At 48.5% G+C, this 26,151-nt stretch overlaps 2 protein-coding genes across 2 annotated transcripts in view; one reads left to right on the plus strand and one right to left on the minus strand.

Annotated features, from left to right (window-relative positions):
• MTUS2 (microtubule associated scaffold protein 2) overlaps positions 1-9,164 on the plus strand; it is a 315,607-nt gene extending 306,443 nt beyond the window's left edge. The window contains exons 15-16 of the mRNA XM_037378188.1: positions 2,558-2,655; positions 7,541-9,164. Of these exons, the coding sequence (XP_037234085.1) occupies positions 2,558-2,655; positions 7,541-7,604 (162 nt within the window). The 3' untranslated portion in view covers positions 7,605-9,164. The remainder of the gene's footprint in view (positions 1-2,557; positions 2,656-7,540) is intronic.
• A 7,039-nt stretch (positions 9,165-16,203) lies between these two features.
• SLC7A1 (solute carrier family 7 member 1) overlaps positions 16,204-26,151 on the minus strand; it is a 46,857-nt gene continuing 36,909 nt past the window's right edge. The window contains exons 9-12 of the mRNA XM_037377005.1: positions 24,683-24,894; positions 24,222-24,370; positions 21,765-21,873; positions 16,204-21,023 (exon numbers count right to left, since the gene is read on the minus strand). Of these exons, the coding sequence (XP_037232902.1) occupies positions 20,914-21,023; positions 21,765-21,873; positions 24,222-24,370; positions 24,683-24,894 (580 nt within the window). The 3' untranslated portion in view covers positions 16,204-20,913. The remainder of the gene's footprint in view (positions 21,024-21,764; positions 21,874-24,221; positions 24,371-24,682; positions 24,895-26,151) is intronic.

The following is a 26,151-nucleotide window of genomic DNA, read 5'->3' on the forward strand; positions in this document are numbered from 1 at the left end:
AAAGTTACAGCAGGTGAACTTAAAAGAGGTGAGAAAACACAAGAGGCTGGGGCAAGACACAGTCAAAGAATTTCATAAATGCCTATATATTGTGTTGTCCCACTGTCAGCCTGTATAGTCGCTTCTACTGTGCCATGTCTCAAGTTTTCCCTCAGTGGGATCTTTTCCCATCCCTTCACCCACCCATGATACCCTTGACTTCTCCCACACATCCGTTGATCTGTATTGCTTTTCCATGCAGTACCTGCTCAGCCTATTCCGTTAGACAGTGATGTGAGTGGTGTAAGAAGGATGGAGGAAGGGGAACTTTGTGGTAGTCCAGAGCTTCGTCTTGTACACCAGCCTGTACCATATGCCCCTACAGGAGTCAGGTTCAGGGCTGGAAAGGGCAGTTGGCAGAAGGTTGAATCATGCGTGTCTTGCTGCTGTTCGTGCAGGTACTTGGGGAGCTCCCAGCTGCAAGTATGAATGAGCAATATTCAGCAAGCACTCCCTAGCAAGGCTTACGCTAGGAAACATCTCTCTAACCCTAAAGTAATGCTTTGCTGCAGCCTCTGCTGTTTTCTTTCTTTGCTTGTGGGGGTCCATATCAAAGAATTCCCCAGTTCACCACCAGTTATATTTTGTGTTGGAAGGGGGATTCGTTTTGTAAGGCATAACTTACAGTGACAGTACATGCGTAGTGTGGTGACAGGATGAGGCAATACCGCAGCTGGTTCAGCACAGCATTCAGCAAGATTTGTTTCCATTTACGGGGAAATTTGAGAACTCTGATGATTACTTTGCTGAACCGAGGTGCCTAAGTAAGTGGATGTAGAGAAAAGTGCCTCTTTACAACTGAGGCTTGTTAACTGTGCTCCTTCCAACATGCTGCTCCTGGAGCTAAGCCAGATTCTGAAAACATGCATTATAGTGTTATACTGAAACCCCCCCACCCAAACAACAGCCTGCATAGTTCCTGGTCATTTAGCTGCTTTTGCTAATTAACCACATATAAGCATACAGTCCTGCTCTTGCCCTTTATTGCAGTAAAACACTGAATTTACTGTGGTCCAAAGACACAGCAGCTTTCTGTTTAAAGATCTCCTTTTATAAGTGCCAGAACATCTACAGGGCATCTCCAAATGCTCTGAAAGATGGAGTGCCTCATAAGGGAGCAGGAGGGCATTTCAAATACAGGGTCAGGCTTGGCTCCTTGTCTGCTGAAAGGGAGACTGGAAATGAAGGTGGCAGGAGAGGAGTGGTATAGGGTGAGGGTTGCAGCAGACAGGGAAGGAGATGCACAGGTCTCCCGTGCTTCATGCTGGCATAGCTACTACTTACTAAAACTATTGAGGAAGCAGGTGCCCATGACAGCGATTCCTCTCTCAGAGCATTTCAAAACAGGCCCAGAATCCTTGCTCTGCTCTAACATAATATACTGGGTTAGGCCAGAATATCTGAGAATCAGGAGTATCCTTTATGGTTACATGCATAGACTGGAAACCACTGCATAAAACTGATGCCTTTGCTGTAAAGTGTGAGTTGTTGCTAACTCCAATGCACAATATTTTGGTTCTTTATAAAAGATTGGAAAATTCAATAATCGAGCTTGTACAGAGATAAGGTTACTCTGTGCTATCTTGTTTTCTTCCAAGTGTTGAATTCAGCAAAATTCAAACTGCTGGAAAATTAAGAACTAAGGTGATAAAGTATGTAAAATTCAAAACTTGGGAAAAACAAGGCATCTGAGGCTGTGGTACATGCCTATAAACATCTTACTGATGTTTTAATACACCGCTATTGACATCCTCAAACTCTGTCCTTGAACTGTCCTGAGTGAAAGCTACCTACACTTGGGATAGGATTCATTTCACTTAATTGTAGCTTATAGTTAAATGTCTAGTTTAACCCTGTCATTTAAGCCGACACTGTCAGCAGTGGAGAGGAGCGTCTCCAAAGTGCAGATCACCTCATGCGCGTGCAGCACCAGGCTAAGGCTGCCGCTGGATGTAATCTGCCTTGTTGGGTAACTCTTTCCTCCCCGTAACTGGGAAATCATAATCCTAGAGGTTGGATGCCAGACATTTGTGTCTGGTGAGGTTAGTTGAGCTGGATGATACACATCATACACCTTGCACTCCTCCTTCGTCACTAGACTGACCACTCACACCACAGTGCCCTTTCCATGCTGGGCATCCCCATGGTCCCCAAGTGCCACTAGCTCCCTGCCCAAGAACAATGGCTGGTAATGTTGGCTCCTGAGGGGTAAAAGTTGTGGGGGCACCACCGAAGAAGATGTTTTATTTGTGCTGGACAAGACTAAGACCCTCCTGCTCCTCAGTTAGGAGTAAGGGATAGTTCAGCTCTCCCCCTACTCAAGGCTCTGCTCATGACGCCACTTACTTCACCGGTATGATGTGGTGTGTCAGACCTCTAAGTATCAGCTGCAGTCAAGATTACTATCTCCATCTATTCTCAAATTTTAGAAGTTGCTCTAGGGACAAATGAGATAACAAATTCTCTTGGATCCAGTGTTGGGCTTTCTTCAGACTTAACCAATCTTCTTTTGTTGCAGGCTGAAAAAAATATAAAACTGGTAGAAAAAATCACCATGCTGCAACAGCAGAATGAGGAACTGAGAGCCAGGATTGAGCAAAATACTGTCATAACAAGGTTTGTGCTGATATTTGCAACCTGTCTGAGCTTGAAAGGAGGCTGCAGATCTTAATTGCCCAAGGCTGACTCTTATTTCAGAAGGGGAAAATCTTACTTCCTCCTGAAAGTGTATTGGTGTCCTGATCTGCTTGTTTTGTTAAAAAATCCTTTTTGTGTCAGGGTTTGCTTACTTTATCATAAGGAAGGCCACATATCTGTCTGTGTATTTCCATGATTTTGACATGCTGCTGAGGGCCAGTTTGCCAGTGGCTTCTGATCTCAGTGTCAGTGCCCTTAGACCCATTAGTCAGTGGGTAGCAAGGATGGGAAACAGGGCAAATTCAGGAGAGACATCCTAATGATGCCACTGTCACCCAGGTGGGGTTATTCATTGGTGGAGTTTTTTCGTCTGCACTGTCTGTGTTCACCCTTGTCACAACTTGACAAAGGTATCAAGGTTCCTTGTGTTAGGTGGTATAGAAATAGAGAAGGGTAGGACAGTCCCTGCCCCAGAGAGTTTGTAGTCTGCTGTAAGGCAAAGGATCACAGCTGGAGCCAGGCAGAAGGGGTACCAGGGGGAGATGCTGGAGCTGAACTTGTCCCAGCACACCCGCTGCCTAGCTGATGTTGCCATAAGTTATGCCATTGGACTAAAATGCAGTTTAATTATAGCTGTCTTTTTAAAGCTGCAGCGTCTCATCTCTGATTTTAGATTTTGTCTTTCTAGTGTCTCCTTTATTAATGACTCAGCCTTTAAAAATTGTCTCCTGCATGTAGATATTTTAAAAGGGCAGCATTATTTGTACTAACAATTAGATTGGGGTGAGGATTGTATTTCCTCTCACCTGACTGTAAATACCTGTAACACAAATGTCACTGTCTGAGGTGGGTGTCTACAGCCTTTCTGTGCTGGGGGAGGAAAACCCAGGAATTTTTAAGACCTGGTTCACCAGACCAGTTTGAGGCACCTGCTTTTGGGCTGGATGAATTGTGGTCTGGAAGTGGCAGTCTCTCTCCAGACCTGTGACAGCAGCCCGGGTGCCTGGTTCAGTGCCTGGCATCTCCGCATTGCAGCTACCTGTTTCTGGTTGCATCCTGCCAGCGTCCAGCTGCAGCACTTTGCTTCTTGCTTGTAACTATGTAGGTACTGGTTTTAAAGAACATCTTTTGAGAGAAATTCTGAGTTTGAGGTCAGCCTGGAAAGTCAGCTTAGAGGACAGTTGTTTTCGACTGTTACAGTTTGGGGACAGCTATAGAGACAGTGTCAGCCAGGGTTTTAAAGTCAGAGTTACTAAAACATGCAGTTTCCTGGCAGCAGTAGCCACCTCGAGTGCTTATTTCTGTTGTACTGGCACCGCCTGGGAAGAGGCACGAACAAGCTTGGGGAGCTGTCCTTGCTAGGGAACAGTGCAGATTAGGGCTATTTCTGCTGATTTGCAGTACGGGTGCCCAGACAGCTGTGGCAGACCAGCAGCAGCAAGAGGAGGGAGGGCAGCAGGAGGGATGGGAGCCAGAGCAAAGCTAGCCTTTGCAGCATGGCCAGGAGCTGGGTCCCAGAGGCAGCGGCGGGCTGAGGGATGCACCACAGAGATATTTCCAATCATAGCCAGGGGCAGGTACAGAGGAAGGGAGATGAGCCTTGCAGGTGGGTCATGCGCCAGCTTTGGACACAGGAGCTCCACAGAGCCTCTGCTGGGACTTCCCCACGTGCTTGAATAAATCATCTGATTTCGCAACGTCTGAGATTCTCCCTCCAAATCCATCATATTTTTTTTGGTCCTTTGGCCTAAGGATGTTTGAGAAATGGTAGTTTCTAGCACCCTAGAAATGAAGATGACCAGGGGGGTGTCTGGTCTCTGTCAGCATAGCTCAGGTACCTGACCCAAGCACCTTCCCCTGCTTCCTATCATGTCAGCGTGCCCCTGCAGACCAATGTGGGTTTATGGCTGTGATTTGTTACAGCTGCTTAAATTGTCAGGAGGCTGTCAGAGGAACACGTCTGATCCTAAGTCTGCAGTGCTAGGGATAAATGTCCCCTTAGATGGGTTAGGTCTAAAATTGGAACATGTATCTCAAGATACAAACTTGCATAGTGAGAACACATTTGCTTTTATATTGCCTCTCTTCCTCCTCCTGCCTGAATGATGAAGAGGGGCTGAATGGGCATCTGTATCTTATTAAGCAGTGATGCTGCATCTATTCACCTCCCTCCCCACGGTGCGGCAGAGGCAGATAGAGCTTGGCTGAGCTGAAGGCAGAGGCCTTGCTGAAGGATACGGGCACTGCTGGCTGTGCCAGCTGCCTCTGTCTCCAGGAGGCATGAAGCTGGCTCTGCCTGCGTCCAGTCAAGTCACGTCAGGTGACACAGTGTAAATTCCCAATGAAATGTGCACAAGGCTAAAATAAGCAGCACAACAAGCAGCAGCTCCTTTCTCCTTCTGCATGCCAAAGCAGGTCTCTCTGGAGGACATGTCCACATGCCGCATGGTGTGTTCGTAAGCACTTGGCTGCAAAGGCTCTTTTCTGCTCAAACGTCTCCCCACTTACCTGCAGGTCATGCATATAACTTGCAGCCTGCCTCTGCCAGCACATTGCAGTGTGCATTAGTGCTGCAAAGTCTGTTGTGTGAGAGTCCAGAGGACACTGATACCATGCTTTCTACTATACCTCTAGCAAGCAGCATTAGCCCTCCAGTGTGTAGAAGACTAATGCATGCTGATGGGCTGTGCTTGCCTCCTGTCCGGTCTGTGCCTTTAGCAGAAGAGGGAGCTGAGCCCTTCACCGTGCTCTGAGGTCTGTGCTGGTGTGACAAGCCTGTTCCTAATACCCAGATGAGTTTTACCAGCCACTCACACACTAAAAGCTACACAAAGGCAGGGAAGGCATGTGTTTGGGTTTTGTTTTTCCCCCTCAGTGAATGCTGGCTGGAAAAGGATGTAGTAGGGCTTTGTGTATATCTTTTATGGCATGTCTTGTTAGAAACTGCAAAAGAAGAAGTAATTCCCTGTGCGGCAAGAGTTTTTCTATGGAGTTATTTCTTCAGGGTGAGCTCCCATGTGGAATTTCTCATGTCTGTTAGATCATGAGTTCATGCCACAGCTGGCTCCCCAATGGGACCGTGAATAGGATATTCATCCTCTACCAGGCAAGCAGCTTTCTGAAAACTTCTGCCAGCTTGTGTCTTTTAGTCCTTCTACTCTGCTAGCCACTGCTTCATGGCTGAAAATGTCCAGAGAGTGGTAGAGCAGACATATCACCTGAGCTCCATTTCTGTAGGAACTGAGGCTAAAAAAAGCAAGATATTCTTATTAAATGGTTTTTAAACAAAATTAGAAATGCCAACCCCACCATTTCAGAGACTTTTGATGACCCAAGGAGAGCGGACCAGCAGTCCATGACATCTGCTACGTGCTTCAGGCTATAGCCAGAAAAGGAGTTGTCCAGAATTTCATGTGTGTATCCAAAATCCACACCCAGCTGCTGCTGAACCCTGGAAATACTTAATGGGGGAGGATAGGCGCCTCCCTGTTCATTTCTGTAAAATTCTAAATTGCCTGTAAAACAGGTTAGGTACATGCCCAGAGCTGCCCCAGGCTGATCACGTCACGACCTGGCTCCTGCCCAAGTGTAATGGGGCTGCAGAAGCCAGATGTTCTTGCACGCATCCTCCAGCATGGTGGTGTTGCCAGCACATGCCCAAAACACATCTCAATCAGTCCCACAGTCTGCCTGCACTGCCCCATTTCTTTTCAACCCAGTCACTTGGTTAGATGAGAGCAGACTTCCTGAGGTTGTGATGCTCATAGGAGGTTTCCATGCCCTACTTCCCAAAACACCATCAGGTTTTAGGGCATGCTGGAGAAAACATCTCCCTGGTCCTCGCAGGTAAAGTTTCTCTGGTGCTGCAGTCAGGAATAGAGGGTTTGTTAGGACCAAGGAAGAAGGAGCTGGAGAAGGACCCATAGCCTCATGACCATTTACAGAGGAGAGGGAAGGCCTCGAAGCTGAGCTGCATCCTACATCAGGACATCAGCTAAAAACGCACGGAGAGCACATACTCCTTTCCCTTTCTGTGCAGGAGCAGCTAGCTGGAAAAGTCAGGGATGCAGCTGCTCTCTCTCACCTCTTTGCTCTTGCTCTGCCACTCCACAAATGCTCTTCGGCTCATGGCACAGCTTTGGTGGCAGGGTTGAGAAACAAGGGTGAGAGTTACAGCTGTCCACAGAGTTGGGACTTTGGCTTTTCATCCTCAGTCAGACAGAAGAGGGCCTCAAACTCAGGACTGTCCCCCTCTGGGGACTGCTCTAGCTGCTGTGCTGCTTTGGAGAAAAAAATGAGGCAGCATTGCAAGCACCTCTGGGTTGTGAAATGCCACAGGGCAAAGGTGGCTGGAGCCAGGCATTGAAGCTGGGGAGAAAGCAGGATTTAAGGAGCCCACCTGCACTTTGTGCTGCTTAGTGGTCACCTGCAGAGGTGCCATTGCTGTGGCAGACCATGTTGGTTGGATCTCTGAAGCCCCTTGTCTTCTTGGTGCAGAAACAGAAGGACTGGCCAAGGAGCGGCACGTGCAGGGGGCACAAGTGCCCACTGACCCAGGCCCTTGCTGGGTCAAAAGCCCATCTAAGCTTTGGCAGCTGGGCTGCCTCGGAGGGGTGTAGAGCAAAGACACAGGCACAGCCAGAGGCGCAGTCAGGCATGGGGGGCAGCTGTGACTTGTGGAGATCCCTCTTTAGCCCAGCAGTGAAGAGAACCGGGGACATCTGTGCCCCAGCTTGGGCAGCTCAGTTGCAGCCCTGAGGGCAGGTGGATGGGATGGGACTGAGGTGCTCGGGGTCCTGCCTGGCCATGCCTCTTGTGTAGTGCTGGCTGCGTTAATGCCACCATGTTGTCCTTCTCTCTCCAGGCCATTGTCAGAGGAGAATGTGTATCTTCAAGAATACATTGAGAAAGAAATGGAGGAGATGTAGCAGCTGAGCAGGACTAACCGAGAGCTCCGCTGGAAGCTGCAGGAGGGAGATGCCATGAGCCCTGTGAAGATCTCATCCACATCGTCCGCTTCTTTTTATTGCTGCTCATCAGGGAATGCCTCTCCAGCAAAAGTCAGAACCTTGCGGCAATGATCCAGCACCTGGGCGCCGAAGGTTCCCTGCCCTTTGTGCCAGTGTGCTAAATGTTTCCATCCAAGGAAGCATTACCATCAACGGGCACCCAGGGCTCACGGCTGCAAGCATGCGCAGTAGCTGCACAGCTTTACACTAGGCAGGGTCCTCTTACTGTCCCCCTATAGGAGCTCTGGGTTCTGACATGTTCATGAGGGTAGCAAAAAAGATAGCAAAAAGCTAGGACAGCAGATAGCAAAACGTTTAGTTTGTTGTGTTAACATTGTAACTATGGTTAGAGCCCAAAGCTGGAAAATACTATATTAATGGTTCATCAGAATGAACTTTTGCTGCAGTATTTCAGGTTAGTTACAAATACAGTTCAAGTTGTGAATATTTCTGTATATGTGTCTGTGTTTATATACATGTATGTATTGTACCTTTATACCTATATATAGACGCACACACATATATGTAGTTGAAGATGTTCTGAATTGCATTTTTTATATTATTGGATACTACTAAGTGCTGATATATTTTCATTACAGTCAGCAGTTTTCTAACTCGTGCCTAAGACTTGTATCTAAACAAAATACATTTCTGTTTAGCCTCCCAGGAATATTTATACCCAACCTAGAAGAAAGTTACACAGAAGTAGAAGCGCCTTCCAAATGACCACCAAGTGGTACTCTATAAACATGAACACCAGCGACTTTGAAATTCTGAGACAGTACTGCCTTTGAAACCATCACCTTTGCATTGAACACCAGATAACATATACATACCATTCACTGCTTTTTTAACTCTTTGCATCAATATTGTAAGTGGAGATAGGCTAGACATGAGAAAAACCAGAGGGGTTTGGTAAGTTTGATAGAGGTTACTCGTTAACATGTTTCAGTTTCAGTGTCTAAATCCTAGTTAGCTCTTACCTTTATTTACTTAGTCCCGATTTGGATTGGAATCTCTGGTTGTACGTTCCTGAACATTTTGATTTATTTCAAGTCTTGTAAGCAAAGAGAAAATACATGGTTCATCCTTGACCTTTGCTGGCCAAGAGGTTTCCAGTATTAGGATGAGATACTGGGAACCTGCTAGGGCTCTAGGCTCCTCCTATCTGGAACACCAAATAGAGCACAGTGGATTACATGGGTGCAAACGAGGTCAGAACTTCTTTCCTTCCACATACATATATTATCTCAGATTGCTAAAGCTTACCCAAAGGTACGGAGCACTTTGAAGATTCACGGAAAAGAGTAGTAAGCTGCCTTTAACTGCACTGCCTAGGAGCAAAAAAAAATTCATCCAGGCTTGAGGTGACCCCCACTCGAGGGGGTGGGGAGACCAAGGAGTGGCTGGGCTGCGACAGGCTGCAAGACCCTCATGGGCACAGCTAGGAAGAAAAAAAAAATAATCCCCCAATATTTTTTTTTAAAAGAAAAAGAGAAAGCGAGCTGTGGAATGCTTTTTCTGTTCAGCTTGGGCAAAGAGCCTGCATTCATTCCTGCTCTGAGTACCAGGGACAAAGTAAGCAGGAGATGGTACATGCAGCAAATCCCTGGGGTGCGGGAGCGCTGCAGGGAGCGTGGCTCTCCTACTTGCGTGTGCATTGGCACCGGCATACCCTGCGTGAGCAGAGGTGGGATTGTACAGCCTTGCCATACTGCTCGGATGGGAGCTGTGCTTTAGTTTTCCTGGGAAGTAGTCAGGATTCACAGACTGCAGCTTAGATACAGCTTCAATCACAGTCGAAGCGCCTGTGGCCTGTTCCACAGCATTAAAACAAAAAAAAGGTGATTTTTTTTCATCCTTTTTAGAGGGATTTATTTTTGTGTCAGCTTTTGCATGATAGCGTGATACTGAGTAAACCGAGCATCTTGTTAGACTAGATCATGCCACAGCTACTGCTGTTGTACTATGGAAATCCATTACTAGATTTTAGTGTGTCCAGCAAGTACAACTTCAAAGTAACATAGATACCTAGCACACACATGCACACAAAGTCCCTTCTTACCAAGTACAATTTTAATCACTTTCATACTTGCTAAATGCACAGATAACAGCAATACCTACTGCATTGTCACATTTCATCTTGCCAGTGCTCATACCATGAGATCATAGGATCATGGAATGGTTTGGGTTGGAAGGGACCTTTAAATATAATCTAGCCCAAACACTCTGCCACGGGCAAGGACATTGTCAACTAGATCAGGTTGCTCAAAGCTCCATCCAGCCTGGCCTTGAGCCCTTCCAGGGATGGGGCATCTACAGCTTCTCTGGGCAACCTGTTCCAGTATCTCATCACCCTCATTGTAAGGAATTTCTTTCTCACAGCTAATCAAACCCTACCGTCTTTTAGTTTAGAACCATTGCGCCTTGTCCTGTCGCTACAGGCCCTGGTAGAAGGTCTCTCTGTATTTCCTATAGGCCTGCTTTAAGTATTAAAGGCAGCAATAATGTCTCTCAGGAGCCTTCTCTTCCCCAGGCTGAACAACCCCAACTCTCTCAGTCTTTCTCCCCAGGAGAGGTGCTCCATCCCTCTGATCATTTTTGTGGACCTCCTCTGGCCCTGCTCCAAGAGCTCCATGCATTTCCTGTGCTGAGGACTCCAGAGCTGTAAGCAGTACTGCACATGTGGTCTCACCAGAGCAGAGGGGCAGGAATGTAGAGGAGATGTAGACCAGGAGCCCTCAAACTTTTTAACCAGGGGGCCGGCGTGCAGATGCAGTGGCAGGCAGTCATCTGCGGCTGCTTGGTTTCCCCCCCCCAACCCCTGGCAGGGGGGGGTCTGTAAATACCGGGGGCCGGATTGAGGACCCTGGGGGCCGTATCCAGTCCACGGGCCATAGTTTTGAGGACCCCTGATGTAGAGGAATGAAGACAGGTTAATTATCATTGATAATATACAGCTGTGGGCTGGCTTGAGGCGGTGGGTTGGCTGATGTGGATAATGTGCAGCTGTGGCTGGTTCCTGCTAAGAAGTTTAATAGCACTGAGGAGCACTGGATGAAGAGAGACTTAGAAGAAGCAGAGGGGGGAGAAAGCGTGCCCTGCATGTAGGAGAGACAAGGAGAGGTTCTAGGAGAAGCAGGGGGCCTGGATGAGGAGAGGTTGGCTGGAAGAGGAGCCCAGAGAAGGAAGAATCCAGGTGCAGTAGAGGCAAGAAACAGAGTGGACTGGCCTAATGAGGATGAAGAAATGGTATGGACAGCAGAAGAACTTCTGAAACCTTGTGGGGGATTGGTGGCTGTGCTGGGGAGAGGTGCAGAAAGTACTCATTGAAGTTAACCTGGTATGGGATAGTAAAAGCCTTGTGGCCGGCTAGTTTTGATAGTGCTGCAACACAGGATCACCTCCCTCGACCTTCTGGCCACCTTTCTTTTGATGCAGCCCAGGGTATGTTGGCCTTCTGGGCTGTGAGCACACATTGAGCACTGCAGAGGGGTCTGGGCAGTCTGACGAGGAGCAGCTGAGGGAGCTGGGGGTGTTCAGCCTGGAGAGGAGGAGGCTGAGGGGAGACCTTATCGCTCTCCGCAGCTGCCTGAAGGGAGGGGGTAGGCAGGTGGGGCCGGTCTCTTCTCCCACAGAACAAGAGATAACGGCCCCAAGTTATGCTAGGGGAGGTTTAGATCGGATATTAGGAAAAATGGGGAAAAGATGCTAGGTCAGGAGTTAGCAGGGCTCATTGAGAGAGCTTTAAACTAGTTTCAAAGGGGGAAGGGAATAAAACCAGGCTTACTAGAGATCAGCCTGGGGGCAGCATGCAAGTGCTGGATGGGAGATTGATGCCAAAAAATGGGCAACAAACAGAAGGAGCTGGAAGTCATCATGCAGCAGGAAGATTATGACATGGTCACCATCATGGAAACCTGGTGGAAAACTCACATGACACGAGTGCTGCAAAGATGGCTACAAACCCTTCAGAAAGGGATAGGCAAGGAAGGAGAGGTGGTGGGGTAGCTCGGTACGTTACGGAGTGTTTTGACTGCCTAGGGCTTAATGGTGGTACTAACAACAAAGTTGAATGTTTATGTGAAAGAATCATGGGGAGGGCCAATGAAGCGGATATCCCAGTGTGAGTGTTATCGACCACCCAACCAGGATGAAGAGACAGATGAAACATTTTACAGGCAACTGGGAGAAGTCTCAAGATCACTAGCCCTTGTTCTCCTGGAGACTTCAACCTACCAGCTGTCTGCTGGAAGTACAACACAGCCAGGAGGAAACAGGTCCGGGAGTTCCCGGAGCACGTGGAAGAGACCTTCCTGACATGGCTGGTTAGTGAGCCAGGCAGGGGGGATGTCCCCCTGGATCTGCTGTTTACAACTGGGGAAGAACTGGTGGGTGATGTGGTGGTCAGAGGACATCTTGGGCATAGTGATTGCAAAATGGTAGAGTTTTTGATTCTCAGAGGGGTAAGGAAGGGGTCAGCAGAACCGCTGCCTTGGACTTCAGGAGGGCAGACTTGGCCTGTTTAGGAGCCTGGTTGGCAGAGTCCCTTGGGAGGCAGTCCTGAAGGGCCCAGGGGTCCAGGAAGGCTGGACATTCTTCAGGAAGGAAGTCCTAAAGCGCAGGAACCGGCCGTCCCCATGTGCCGAAAGACGAGCTGGTGGGGAAGACGGGCCTGGCTGAACAGAGCTTTGGCTGGAACTCGGGGGAAAAAGGAGAGTTGGCCACCTCTGGAAGAAGGGGCAGGCAACTCTGGAGGACGATGAGGATGTCGCGAGGTTATGCAGGGCAAAGACCAGGGAGGTGATAGCCCAGCTAGAACTCAGGCTGCCCACTGCTGTAAAAGATGTTTACAAGAAATGTTTTCACAAATACATTAGAAAGAAAAGGAGGGCCAAGGGTAATTGCCATCCTTTGTAGGATGCGTCGGGGAACAGTGCCACAAAGGCCAAGGAGAAGGCTGAGGTACTGAATGCCGCCTTTGCCTCAGTCCTTAATAGCCAGAGCAGCTTCCCTCTGGGTACTCAGCCCCTGCACTGGAAGATGGATGAGCAGGAGCAGAATGAAGCCCTCAGTCCAGCAGGAAAGAGTTAGTGCCCTGCTGCTCCAGTTAGACACGCACAAGTCTGTGAGCCAGCCCCCAGTGTGCCCAGGTGGCCAAGGGGCCAGCAGCGTCCTGGCTGGTGTCAGAAACAGTGTGGCCAGCAGGGCCAGGGCAGTGACCGCCCCCTGGACCGGGCACTGGTGAGGCCGCACCTCGAACCCTGGGTTCAGTGTCGGGCCCCTCGCTGCAGGAGGGACGTCGAGGGGCTGGAGCGTGTCCAGGGAAGGGCAGCGGGGCTGGGGAAGGGGCTGGGGCACAAGTCTGATGAGGAGCAGCTGAGGGAGCTGGGGGTGTTCAGCCTGGAGAGGAGGAGGCTGAGGGGAGACCTTATCGCTCTCTGCAGCTGCCTGAAGGGAGGGGGTAGGCAGGTGGGCTCGGTCTCTCCTCCCAGGTAAAAAGGGACAGGACAAGAGGAAACAGGCTCAAGTTGCACCAGGGATGGTTTAGATTGGATAGTTAGGAAAAAATTCTTCACTGAAATGGGGGTCAAGCATTGGAACAGGCTGCCCAGGGAGGTGGTGGAATCATCATCCCTGGAGGTGTTTAAAAAACACATCGATGTGGTGCTTAGGGACACGGTTTAGTGATGGACTTGGCAGTCCTGGGTTAATGGTTGGATGTGATGGTCTCAAAGGTCTTCTCCAACCTAAATACTTAACAACCCCCCCCCCCCCCCTAAAATTTAGCAACAAGGATATTGTGCTAGACTGTGTTGAAGGCCTTAGAGAAGTCCGGGTGGATAACATCAGTTGCTTATCCTGCGTACACCAGTGCTGTCACACCACTGCAGAAGGCCACCAGATCAGTCAGGCTGACTTGTCAGTGGTTTCTAGGCTCCTCCTTTTTACCCTTTGTAAAAATGCTTGAGATGATACATCCAGTGTTGTTACCATGATGTTGATCTAAACTTTTCCATGCTAAACACCAGAGCATAGTACCGGCCAGGTATGGGCTAGCTGAGCCTGTCCTTTTAAAATTTATTCTTTCCCTCTATTTCTGGTGCTTTCCTTATCGCTTTGCTGGTTTAAATTCATATGTGAGAGAGGCTTCCAGCAGTGAATTGGGAGTAGGGCTTTTACGGTGGGGAAACTGGGACTGATCCCAGCTGTACCATCATTTGGTATCATAGCCAATCCCTTTCCCATCTAATCTTTGCCTCCCAATCCTGCCGCTCGTAGATTCTTCCTTGGCATGGCCTCTGGGGCCTGCCTGATGGCTAGCGAAGTTTTGCCTGACCAGAAGGGACCCATCAACCCGTCTCCGTGAGGGTGTGAACTGTGGTTCCTTCTGGTGCAAGCCCAGAAACTTGGACTTTTTTCCCTAAAAAAGGTTATTCCTTTTTCCTGCTCTTTCTCTGTCTTGTCACTCCTTGCCTCTGCATGCCAGAGCAGGTGTGAAACAAAAGCCCAGGTCCCTCAGACAGCAGGAGGAAGGGGACAGCCCCTGAGTGGGGCAGCCATTCCCAGGGAACGAAGACCCTCAAGTGTATGGCCAAGCTGGCAGATGCCTGCTCTCACCAGGGGGCTGTGGCCATCCAAGATGAGCTTGGCATTCCAGCCATCGGGGTGGTGAGGGGGGTTACATCTCTAGCTCTTGCTCCCTGGCTGTCCCTGCTCAAAGGCCAGCAAGGGTAAGCTTTTGCTTTTGTGGGGGCTGGAGTGCCATGGCCATTTGGCAGGGTAGGGTAGCCTTTGGCTGGAGAGGGAACACAGCACTAAGTAGAAAAGGGTTTTATCACCCCTAAGTCTTTAAAAAGTTATTTGATTTGGTTAATCTTTATTCAATACTGAAGGCTGCAGTGGCAGTAAAACCGGCCTACAGCTGCTCTGAGGGGGCTCCAGAGACTGGCACCAGGAGCAGGTCACAGCCATGGGATGGCAGGAGAGGCGGCAGGGAGAGCTGGGGGCAAGCTGCATTCCTCTGTGGGGAAGTCCTGCTTTGGCCCTGTTGTGACAGCATCTCCTGTGGCTGCCAGCACAGACGGGTTAACTCACCAGATCCACGGCAGCAAACGCTGGTGGTAGTGGCAGGGGCGGGGGGAGAAAAGGAAAAACTACCAAGTGCAAAATCAGGTATTTTATGTCTCTGCACTGATGGTGGTTGTGTCCCATGGACACGCCGAGGAGCCTCTGTACAGTTTCCCATGCAGCAGGAGTTCTAAGGTCCCATTTACTATGTGGCTAATGATTACAGGAAGAGTTTGTATTAATTCAGTTACAATGTACAGATAAGTGTAATATATTCCTGATAATAAATACATATGCCAGTGCACACATGGGCTGATGCATATGAACCAGCGTGTCCTGCAGTGTTTTCTGTACGTCTGTACACACAGACGCTGGAATAAATGGAAAAGAAAGCAAACCTCCGTGAAAGGGTTACCCCATTATGGAAAAGACTGAAGCTAGGCAGTCACTTTGCCCCCTGGCAGCAGGGCTGGTTGGCTGGGTTACCTGACTGTGGTTCACATGCTATAAATTCAATCAAAAAAATCCCACGGATCCCTTTTCTAAGGGTGCCTCCTCTATGGCTGGGGCTCCTGGGAGACCAGGGATCGTGGTCTGCAATGGTGGTTTTTTTTAAGGTGTCACATGCTTCAGCATGCGGTGAGGGCAACATTTCTGCTGGCGGTTGGGGCACAGCAGCACACACAGGTGCTCTCCCATGGGTGGGTCGGCTGCATTTCAACACCTCCTCCCCTCGCCCTGCCCTCCCACTGACAGCACAGAGCTCCTCAGGCTTTGCCATAAAGACTGAAAAAGGGGCAAGGGCACGTCCCACCTTGGGAACGTGCCTGGTCACGTCCTCCTGAAAGGTTTTTCACCAGGCTCCTGGCTCATTTATAGCACAGACGAAGCTGTAGGGAGGACACGGACTGAGAGAAGGAAAGCAGCGTTTGTGGGGCCGCTGCCTCATTCATCACAGGACGCACAAGCAGGATGCAAATGATGCAGGTAGTGGTAAGGGGCAAACAAGACTACTCCTGCCTGGTGGTTTCAGTGTTGCCCTGCAAATCCTTATGCCAGAAAACTCTACCGGCACAACTCCTCATTCATTATGCAATCCTAGTATCCCCAGACAACCCTATTTTGCAATGCCAGCAAAATTTACATTACCTGGGTAAATTTTAGGCTAATTTTGCAGGTTCGTGAAATCCCACTTAATACCTGAACTGGTACTACAAGGCAGGGGAAGATTCACCTCAGTGTCAGCAGCAACAAGCTGCTCCATGCTAAGCACAGACCCCAGCCTGTGGCAAATTCCCCGACTGCGTATTGTCCCACCTGTCTCAGCAAACCCAAAAGATGGGGGCAGAGTTAACACAAGCAGCTCCCAGAGCAAGCGCTCTCCTGCGGAGACTGGGACAGGCAGCAGACATCGTAACAAGCCAGAAAACAGAGGCAAGCCTGCAAATAAGGGCAAACAATAGGCATCATTTATTTGGATATCGAGAAATATGTCTTAACGCTGTACCACACAATTACAAGTGAATTTCCAAATTCCAAAAGCATCATCGTTCAGGGGAGAAGTATTAACAGTGTCGCCAAGATAAAAAGTAGCCACACACCTGCGCAGTGCTCTGGGGGCAAGGTTCACATTTTAAAACTTAAGGCTTTAATTTCTACATGAACACGGTAAAAAAAAAAACCCACAAAAAAATGAAACCAAAACAAAGATAAAAAAGATAAAAAATAAATTTGTTTGCAGAACCAGCATTAAAATTATTTATCACACCTGTAAGAAATTTCTGAGAAATCATCAGGAAAACAGACCATCAAACAGACAACCAAAAGGTATTTACATTTTGCGTAATACTTAAGAAATAAAAAGATACAGACTCTTCCATGGCTTCGGTCAGTAAAAAAGCCTTTACTGACATGGCCCAAACTTGCACTAGGTTTGCTAGCACACCGCCTCCGGGCTGCCAGCGGCTCCTCCTGCTCCTTGCACCCCGTGCAGCTGGAAGCGACAACGTCCTGCAAGGGAACCCTTTCCTTCCACTGTTGTCCCAAAACCACGAGTCACTCTGCCAAAACACTGTCCCACACAGCATCAAGAGGAGAAGGTGCCTCTCACTGGCTGGAGCCCGCCAGGTCTTAGATAGACCTCGCGCCTGGGAGCGTGAGCCAGGAGCAAATACCCTGAGAAAAGTCGAGGTCTGGCTCTTGCTAGCAGAGATGTTCCAGGATCATCTGGTTTCCAGTTGGCTGTCAGCCACCCCACAAGACCCCACTTGCAACTGTAATGCAGAGCATAAGGCAGCCCGGCGGGGTTTATGGGGGAGGCATCGCTGCTGGGGTGGGAAATGAATGATAAACCATGAGGCAAAGCAGCAGCAGGCAGAGCAACCGATGGCACCGGTGAAGCAGCTTTGCCTTCAGCTTGCTTTTGGATGCAGGCACGCCAGCATCCCCAGTCAGGCTGATGGCCCCAGGGAAAGGGGAGGCGGCTGTGAGGAGCAAGCATTGGTTCACTGCGTATGTATAGATTTAGCCTTGAAAAAGTGCAATTTTTGGTAAAAGGAAGGAAGAAATACCCATAAAGACCTGCCCGTAAAGGCGGGCCCAGCAGATGTTGCAAGGTTATTCAAGGGTTTAGAAAAGAGATGGTTTCTCTGCCAGAGGGAAGAGGCTTCCCTTGAAAGGGGAGGGTGCTGACAAGCATGTGAGGGAGGGACTGCAGGGGAGCCTGCTGCATGAAAACCAGCACCACTCCTGCTCCTCTGCTTCAAAGCAAGCTCCTCAAGCCTGCTGGACCTGCGTGTCACCCTTCATTCGTTTGGGCAGATGACAGCAATGCTGACTTGTACATGGCTTTCAGGGTGTGGGTGTGTGTGTCACTTAATGAATTCCAATAGGATTTCTTAATACGTAAAAGGCAATCACTACAGAAACAAGTTTCACAAGTATAAACGTTAATACCCTACCACACTGCTTTCTGCTCTCCGAGTTGGCAGGGATGGGGGCAGCGACAGTCACCCTCTGTACACTACAAACAGGAGCTGGTTTTCATCTGGGATGGACCAAGGCTGAGAGTGCCCACAGCGAGCACTGCCAGCTAAAACTTCACCCTTCTAACACCCTGACGACAAACAGCCACGCGTGGCGTCTGCGCCAGCAGGGTTTTCACCGGCGTGGTCCCCTGCAGCCCCCTCTTCCCTGCTGTGACCACGCATAAATGGCTCCAAACCAGCAGCGCTTTGCCTGCAGCGCACCCCGGCCCCTGTGACACCCAGACAGTCACCTACACTTCTCTGTCACTGTGCAGGGCTGCGGGCTCCCTCCGCCTTTTTGCATCTGGTAAGTAGCAACAAAGAGCAAGAGACGGCAGCACCTGCCACCAGGGAACTGATGGGTGGAAGGAGTCATGACAGGAGTAGGAGATGGGGCTAAGGATCCTCACCTCCACTAGCAAATTTGCAGTAGGTGGCTCTGGGGCTGGCACATTTAAATATGAAATCTGGTGACACAGAAAGGTCTTCCTATGAATGTTCTCAGACAAAAGGCAACTTGAAGAAAAATGACCGCCATCAGGACTTCCCCTTCTTCTACATGCTGCTATTACATGCCACAAAAGCTGAAACAAAGTTATGGAATATAAATACCAGAACAGATCCCTAAGTAGTCCACAAAAATAAGTTAACATTTATAAAAAACCCCTAAAAATTACATACAGCAAGAAATCTGCATATTTTAAAATAATTTTCTTTGGAAACACACTTCCAGTCAGAATTCATCCCCCAATGGTCATTGCTGAATGTCTTAATTGTTCAGAAGCTGGTACCCAATGTAGGGAAAAACATCCTTAAATTTTTGGTACAACAGGAAACTTTGGTCCCCTCTGAGTTTTCATCTTCTTACCCTCCCGCCACATCTTCAGTGCTTTTTGGGAGGCTGTGGAGTGTGGCAACTTTGCCTGCATTTAAACAAAATAAACCTCATGCTAGTGGCTTTCAATTTCTATATCCTTCTCTCCCTGCTCGAGTAAGAATTTGTTTATGCTCAAGGAGCAGAAGCCTGGTCAAGACCCAGCAACTGGCACAGACCCTACCTTCGTTTTATGGGGGAACTGCCCTCAAAATGCACCTGGGAGGCAGTGAACACATTGCTTTCACTTCCTCCAATTCCAATCCTGGCAAGAAAAGCCTCCCAGCGTATAGAAGAAAACCAAGATTAAAACTCTTTCAGTGGGCAGAAAGGCTATGAAGTCTTTCCTGGAAACCTGTGAGAGATGTTCCACAGTCCAGCCACGTAATCCAGGAGAGTGTCTAGCTCCCCTTTGTGCTGCACCAGATGCCAGACCCCTGGTCAAGTTCTTCAGTTCCCCAACTGAACGACGGGGGCAGGAGCCTGTCCTTTCATCAGCCAGAGCCATGCTGACACACAGCTTGTCTGGTGTTCAGAGGCAGCACTACAGTGTGGAGGACACCTAGGAAAGCATCCACTCGGGTCAGGAGAGGGGATTTCTGCAGTATCTATCTGGGATGCTGCATCCCTGGAAGTGTTTGAGGTCAGGCTGCATGGGGCTTTGAGCAACCTGATCTAGTGAAAGATGTCCCTGTCCGTGGCAAGAAGGCTGGACTAGATGATCTTCAAAGGTCCCTTCCAACCCAAACCATTCCATGATTATATGATTTGTTTTTCAGTACAAGCTGAAGTGTGAATTTAAATCAGTGGCATTACACAGGCACAGCCCACCTTCCTGATGCTTTAACAAGCGCCTTTCAACAAGCCTAGGGTAGTGAATTTGGCTGGGAAAAGCTATTAGAGAGAATGAAGAACAACTTCCATCTTGCAGCAAAACCAAGGCATTGCCAACTAAACACAGACCCTGGTCTCAAGTCCAAATTTCCCACCTTTCACAACAGCCAGGCTCCGGAGATGATCTCCAGCCCCACAGGGAAAACTCAGCAAGTCAGAGCCTACAGCTTAGTGGTGTTTTCTGGGCTGCACACTCTGCTGCGACCGAGGAGCCCCATCACACCTCCACAGCCCTCCCCGGGGCAGGGGGCAGGGGGCAGGCACCAGGCACTGCTCAGGGATGAAGTTCAGGCCCCTGAGGATTCTCTCGCGCTTCCCCTTCCAGGGCAGAAACGTGCTCCACCAGCCGATGCCAAAGCGAAGTCTCACGGCCAAGCCCTTTGCTAACACCACATGGCTGGCACACAAAACTGATGCAAGGAGAGGAAAACAGGGCCCCGCTCGCTGCCAGAGCTGGGCTCACTCCTGCTCACCACCCCACCACTGCAGCCACCCCACCGGCGACTTCTGAGGCGAAGAGGCAAGACAGCTCTTTGGAGACACCCGTTCTTTTCAAGCCATTCTAGTACTCGCACCACACGGTTTTGTGACTAAGCCTGGCAATCCCTCTGCTGAGCATATACACAGCAGAAGCATCTGCTGCCGTTACCTGCGCGCTGGCAAACGACCATTCACCCGACAAGCAGCGACCACAAACCCTCCCGACATTTCACAGCAGCGGTGCGCTTTAAAGCCTATGAGTACGTAATTCAAAACAAAAAGTTAAATACGACAAAAGCTATGAGACCTGATACTGTAAAGAATGCGAGTCTTGCAGGTGCTTTCTTAACCAGGTGAAAGCCAGTGTTTGGCGAGAGCCTTTTTTTGTGCGTACACGTGGGGTACAGCTCACATTGGGTGAAGGACGGATCTGGTCTAAACCCGACAGTAGCACTGCAAAATCTGCTCCGTGTATAATCAGGTAGAGCATCCGTGGGAGGTAATTCCTGGGGCTACTGAAAGACCTTTGTGAGGCCTGGTTTCATAGCAGCATTTAAGGTTAACTGGCACACAGAAGCAGTTTTCTTTCTACACACTGGAAAAAAAACACAGCAGGAGAGGGAGGAAGGGAAGCGCATAGCCCCGGATTAGCTGACAGTGTCACCAGGAGTACACCAGAGGTGTGGCTTTTTTTTCCTTGTGATCCCTTTTAACTGTGCTACTAAGCAAACCGCAAGCTGCAGCAACAGGGCTGGGGAGTCCTGCATCACGCTTCCTCATTCCTGCATTACTGATTAACCAGATGTAGCCTGGTTCAGGATCCCCGCCACAAAGCTTCCTTCAGCGCAGCCATTCCCCAGTTGCCCACAAGCCAAACATGCAGTCATTTACAGCTGTCCGAGCCAGCATCCATGTTTCTCTCCGCATCTGCTGAGGCCGCATAGGTAGCTTCCACGCTGTGCCATATTCCATAGGTAAAGTAGATGATAAAGCCTGCGGAGCCAAGGGAAGAGGGCACCGTTAGCTCTGGAAGGAAACAGAAACCACTACTTGCACCCGCCAACACGTTACACCAGCGTAAATCCAGCCATCCCGATGGCTAGCCGCTAGCAAACAGCCACCGCCTGCCTTAGAAGGAAAAGGCATTAACACAGGCACCAGCCTTTAAAAGACAATCTGTCTCAGCCCCAAACGGAGGCCCGATCAGAAAAAACTCTCGTGCTTTTCAGCAAGTCCATATTGCTCAGAGCTTTCTCTCTATTTCTGTGCCTACAGCATCCATCCCAGTAAAATACATCTGTACCTGATGCCAATTTTACACATTCATTGTTTTTATCATAAATTCCCTGGGCATTTCAGGCAATTCAGCCTTCTCTGCATGGCTATGGGGAGCATCCTGGGATACAGCTCAGCTTCTTCAGCTCCAGAAGCACAAGCCCCACCACCCAGACTGCAGTTCAAGGCCAGCCAACAAGCAATGCTCCAATGGTTTCTTGTTGGCAACAAGACCAATAAAATGGTTCATGAGTTGTTGTTTTGTCCTCGCAAAGGCTTCAAGACACTTGAATTCAAAACAAGGCTTGAGACACACTGACTAAATGGCTTCAGTTAAATCACCAAGGTTGCCCAAGGATGATGAGAGTGCAGAATTCCTCCCTGGAATGCTACAGTAAATTTATGGTTAAAAAAATCTAGCAGCTTTAAATACAGCAGTTTTTACTCTCTCTAACTCACCTATGAGCATCCAGACTGCAAACCGGATCCACGTGCCTATGTCTAGCTGCATCATGAGGTAAACATTCACAAAAATACTCACGACAGGAAGAAGGGGCAAAAGAGGTACCTGAAAAAGAAACAGGGGTACATTACATCCATAGGGATGACCAGTGGCAAACAAGAACACAGCATCCCTTGTAAATAGGAAGTGATGGCTGTTACCAACTCTTCAGCTGCCAAATCTGAGAGAAGGCAAGGTTAGACCAAAATGGAAGCATCAGTCCACAGTGGCAGAGGGATGTGAACAATGCTGTTCACCTGTTTGAAGAATGGTTGCCCTTGTTCTACGGTCTGGAAGGAAGCAATAGGCAAATTTTAGTGGCAATCATAAATATTTGTGAGGAGAAGGAGAGAAGAGGAAAACCAAGGACTGCATTATGACAGGCACCTACTGAAGAACAGAAGAAGGTAAGAGGAATGTCAGAGGAAGGATCTGAGGAACTTCATCCAGAAGGCACCAGGGTAACTAAGCAATACAAATGAGATTATCCCAGAGCAGAAGAAAACCAGAAAATATTGCAAGAGACAAGAGCAGCTGTACTAAACACACCTTTGTGATCTGAGAATCAAAGAAGAATGAGACTGTAAAGCCAAAATGCAAAAATCAGAATATAAAAAGATAGCACAGGCACGTAAACACGAAATCAGAAAGAACAAATTATAACAATAGAAAGGTTTGTTAATATGCTGAAACTAAGAGGAAAATGGAATTCACTCCCTAAGGAAAATGGAGATTTACAAAAAGAAAAATGTCGTAGGCCTTTCTTGATTTAAGCTTCACAAAAAAAAAAATAAATTATGGTGAGCAGCTGTTCACATCATTAGAGAAAGGAGATGGGCACACAAATTAGAAAACAGAAGAATAATGTTTTTCTAAATTAGGCTTTGTCAAGCCAGCAGGTGACAAATGAAATCTCCCTAGGCAGGTGAGTTATGTACCCAGAGATTGCAGAAGTGATCTCTGAACTACTAAGAAGCATATCAGAGCTCTTGGTAGACTGGTAAGGTCTCTGAAGACCGGAGAAGGGAGACAAATTACCTATTAAAAAGAAATACAGGAAACCAACTGGGGAACCAACCAGTCAGCCTTGGATTCCCAGATAGGCTTTGGAGAAAAATCACTCGATAGTCAGGTTGTAAGTGTCTAAAGGACAACAAGGAGATAAGAAACAGCTACTACAGCTTTAGCAGTGGCAGGTCTAATTTTTTTCTTGGACAGGGTAGTGGCTGAGGAGAAAAAAAGGAGGTAAAGTATCCTGACTGTAAGGCAAAGAGATATCCTCTGAAGGAAGTTCAGAAAATACAGTCTAGATGACAATTGCTAAGTTTTCTGCTCCTGGACATTTCCATTTCCAATTCTGGGACCATAACCCCAAAATGAGCTGTAAACACTACCTTGGGCAACTCTGGTTGGATCAAATTATTAAAATCAGAGAATTTACTGAAAAAAACATAATTGAAAAGCAGTCAAAATAACAGCAGTTTGGAGGATGGGATTAAAATCCCAAACTAATCTAATAAACTGGGGAAATAGCCTGAAATCAATACGATAAAACATGACTTGCAGGACTGTACTGGGGGAAGAGAACCCAACCATCACAGTGTTTCTTTAATACAAAAAGGATGGTGTGCTTGGACAGAGCAGGAAAGTGATAGTTACTCATACCTGAGGCTGTTAAAGAGGGAACGGTCATCCCCTAGTTTCCACTGGGACTAAGTAGGATGTGAAAGTGCACTTCCTTAGAGCCTTTTAGCAAGTACCCCTTTGATCCTCCCACACAAGCTTGCTTCTTGGGTTCCCTCTCCTTCTGTATCCGTGATCTGATGCGGTCCGTCAAAACCATCTCCTTTTCCTTTGGTCTTTGTCTCTTCCATATCCTGTAACATTCTGCTTTCAAAAGCACTGTCCTACTCTTCCGGCCACATCTCTGCACCAGGTTCTGCCTGGACTCCAGCACCATTTACATTTCTTTCCAAGTTATCTACTGTTGCTGATCCGAGCACATGGCTTCCCCTCCCGATCGCCTCCTCCGATGTCTCAGCTAACTCCTTCAGCCCCCCTTCCTGTGCCAATCCTGCTCCTGCCCACGGGGTGCTGCTGGGCAGCAGGCTGGCCACAATGCTTCTGCCACGCTGCACTTTGCAGCAAAGCACCTACACTGACATTTGAGGTCAGACCCCAAGAGGAAACCGCACCCAGAGGCTGAGCGTGGCTCTGTAGGACACCCCTTTATGCAACGAGCGCAGAGTACAGCCACGCTAGCTGGAGAGCTCAAACCATCAGCTCTGTTGGCAGCCCTGCACGGAAAAGTTCACATCATGCCTATATTCTCTGCACGTCCGTTTGGCCAGGTGTCCCCTCCTGATACAGTCCAACAAGCACTTTCACCTCCAGCCACCTCCCAGGACACTCACCTTAAAGGAGAGCTTGGTTTTGCTTTCGGGCTGTTTCCATATAATGAAGCTGACAAGGAGAACAAGGACAAAAGCGATAATCCATACAGCCTTTATCAGAATGCTTGGCTCAAGGGCAGTCAAGATACAGCTACCCACAATAAGGAAACCTGTGAACAGACATCAAAGCTTACTGATTTTTTTAGGAACAGGACAAAAAAAACCCAAAACCACAAGCAGGTAAAGCAGTACCTGAAAGCTCAGCAAACGAAACAGCAACACATGGATAAGTTAACTGTAAGAGATGAGCCCTTCCCCCTATATACCCACATCCCCCTTCTGTGGATTTTTTTTTCAAGCCATAAATTCGACCTGTAGATCTTCAGTTATTTTGGCCGTTACACAAGCTCACCAAAGGAGGTGAGCTCTCCCACCACGGTGAGTACAAGGACCTACCAGCTGGCTCGCTGTCCCACGCTTACCAATGATGAATGTTGAGATGTTCACCACCGAGCCCGAGAATTTGGAAGGGTCTGAATTTGGTGGACATAATATGGCTTTGAGGGAACACTTTTCCTCTTCCTCTGGAAGAAATCCTGCCTGTGACTCACTGGTGCTCACAGACTCGTTGTTATCCGTCTCCTCTGTTGTCCTAGCCATCTGATATGCCAAATTAGGCTGCTCTGGCTGATACCTAGGAAAAGGGAAATGAAACGAAGAGCATATTGGTTTGGCACAGGGTACCCACTGTTCATTTAAAAGCCACACAGACAGTCATGGCTGTGTCCCTGATCACTATAGTGCCAGAACAGGCCCACGTAACATCTACACCCTCTTGTTTCAGAGGGAAATTCGAGGAATAATGTTGTCATGATGTAGGCAAACACGGTCAGCTATTATCACCGACAGCTTGGTTGTAATGTCGGTGTTTTAAACTGGACAGTGCTCTTTTTCACAAACCCTATCGTCTGCGTTACCAAAACATGACCGGGTGACAGTAAGGACTGGAGAAAGAAGCAGCAGAGGGACAGACAGCTGGGCATAACCATGCCGTTGGGTTATCTGTGGCAGTTCAGCTCTAGCTTCTTGGCACGGACATGGCTAAGCTATCAGCTCAGCACACATTCCCAGTGCCCCGTCCTCCTCCATCCCAGTCTCTTCTGCTAGCTGGTCTGCTGCCACACAGGGAAGAGGTGAACAAAGAACGTCATTGTTTTGGTGGGTGTGTGTGGACAGCACCTCATTCAACAGGGCCCTGACATAGCCCCAGGTGGATCCATAAAGAAGAAACATCTTCCAGCCTCAAGTCTCTTTCACAAGAAGTTTTTGTCTGTGACTCAGCCACCAGCCTAAAGGAAAGGGTTATCTTAAAAGACACCTTAAAATCGTTCCTGTGGGGATGTGTTTGCAAAGAGGGCATTTGCGAAACACTGCCAAATGGGAAATGCAGTGAAATCCTCAGGTCCAGCCACAGCAGGGTATTAGTGGCAGGACCTTACAGCTTCGGAAACAATTCAGCTGCTACTTCATTAGCCAGCCAAATCAGCTGCTTGCACCGCTGAGAGACAGGCTGCCCGCTCTGCCAATCTATGATAGGGAAAATGCCACACGATAGATACAGCAGCTTGCAAAAACAAATGGAAAAGCCATTTCCAGATCTAAGAGGAAGAACAGACTGGGAAATCAGAGGATAAGTAAGAAGGCAAGGAAAATCAGCATGGATTTTCAAGGGGCAGGGTAGACAGCAAAAGCACAGTGATCTGCATTGGCCCTTCACTTGCTGGAAGACAGTTCTTAGTTCAGTGCATTTGCTGTAAGCTTGTAAAAAACCTCCACCTGACTCTGAATAAGTCACTGAACGCATAAAGGTATTTTTCAGTAACATGATCTTCAAAGTACTGTTCTCATGGGTAGAGTGCTGTTGTCTGTGAGGTGCCAAGCAATGAAGATA

Source organism: Falco rusticolus, chromosome 2 (genome assembly GCF_015220075.1).
Source record: "Falco rusticolus isolate bFalRus1 chromosome 2, bFalRus1.pri, whole genome shotgun sequence".
Taxonomy (NCBI): domain Eukaryota; kingdom Metazoa; phylum Chordata; class Aves; order Falconiformes; family Falconidae; genus Falco; species Falco rusticolus.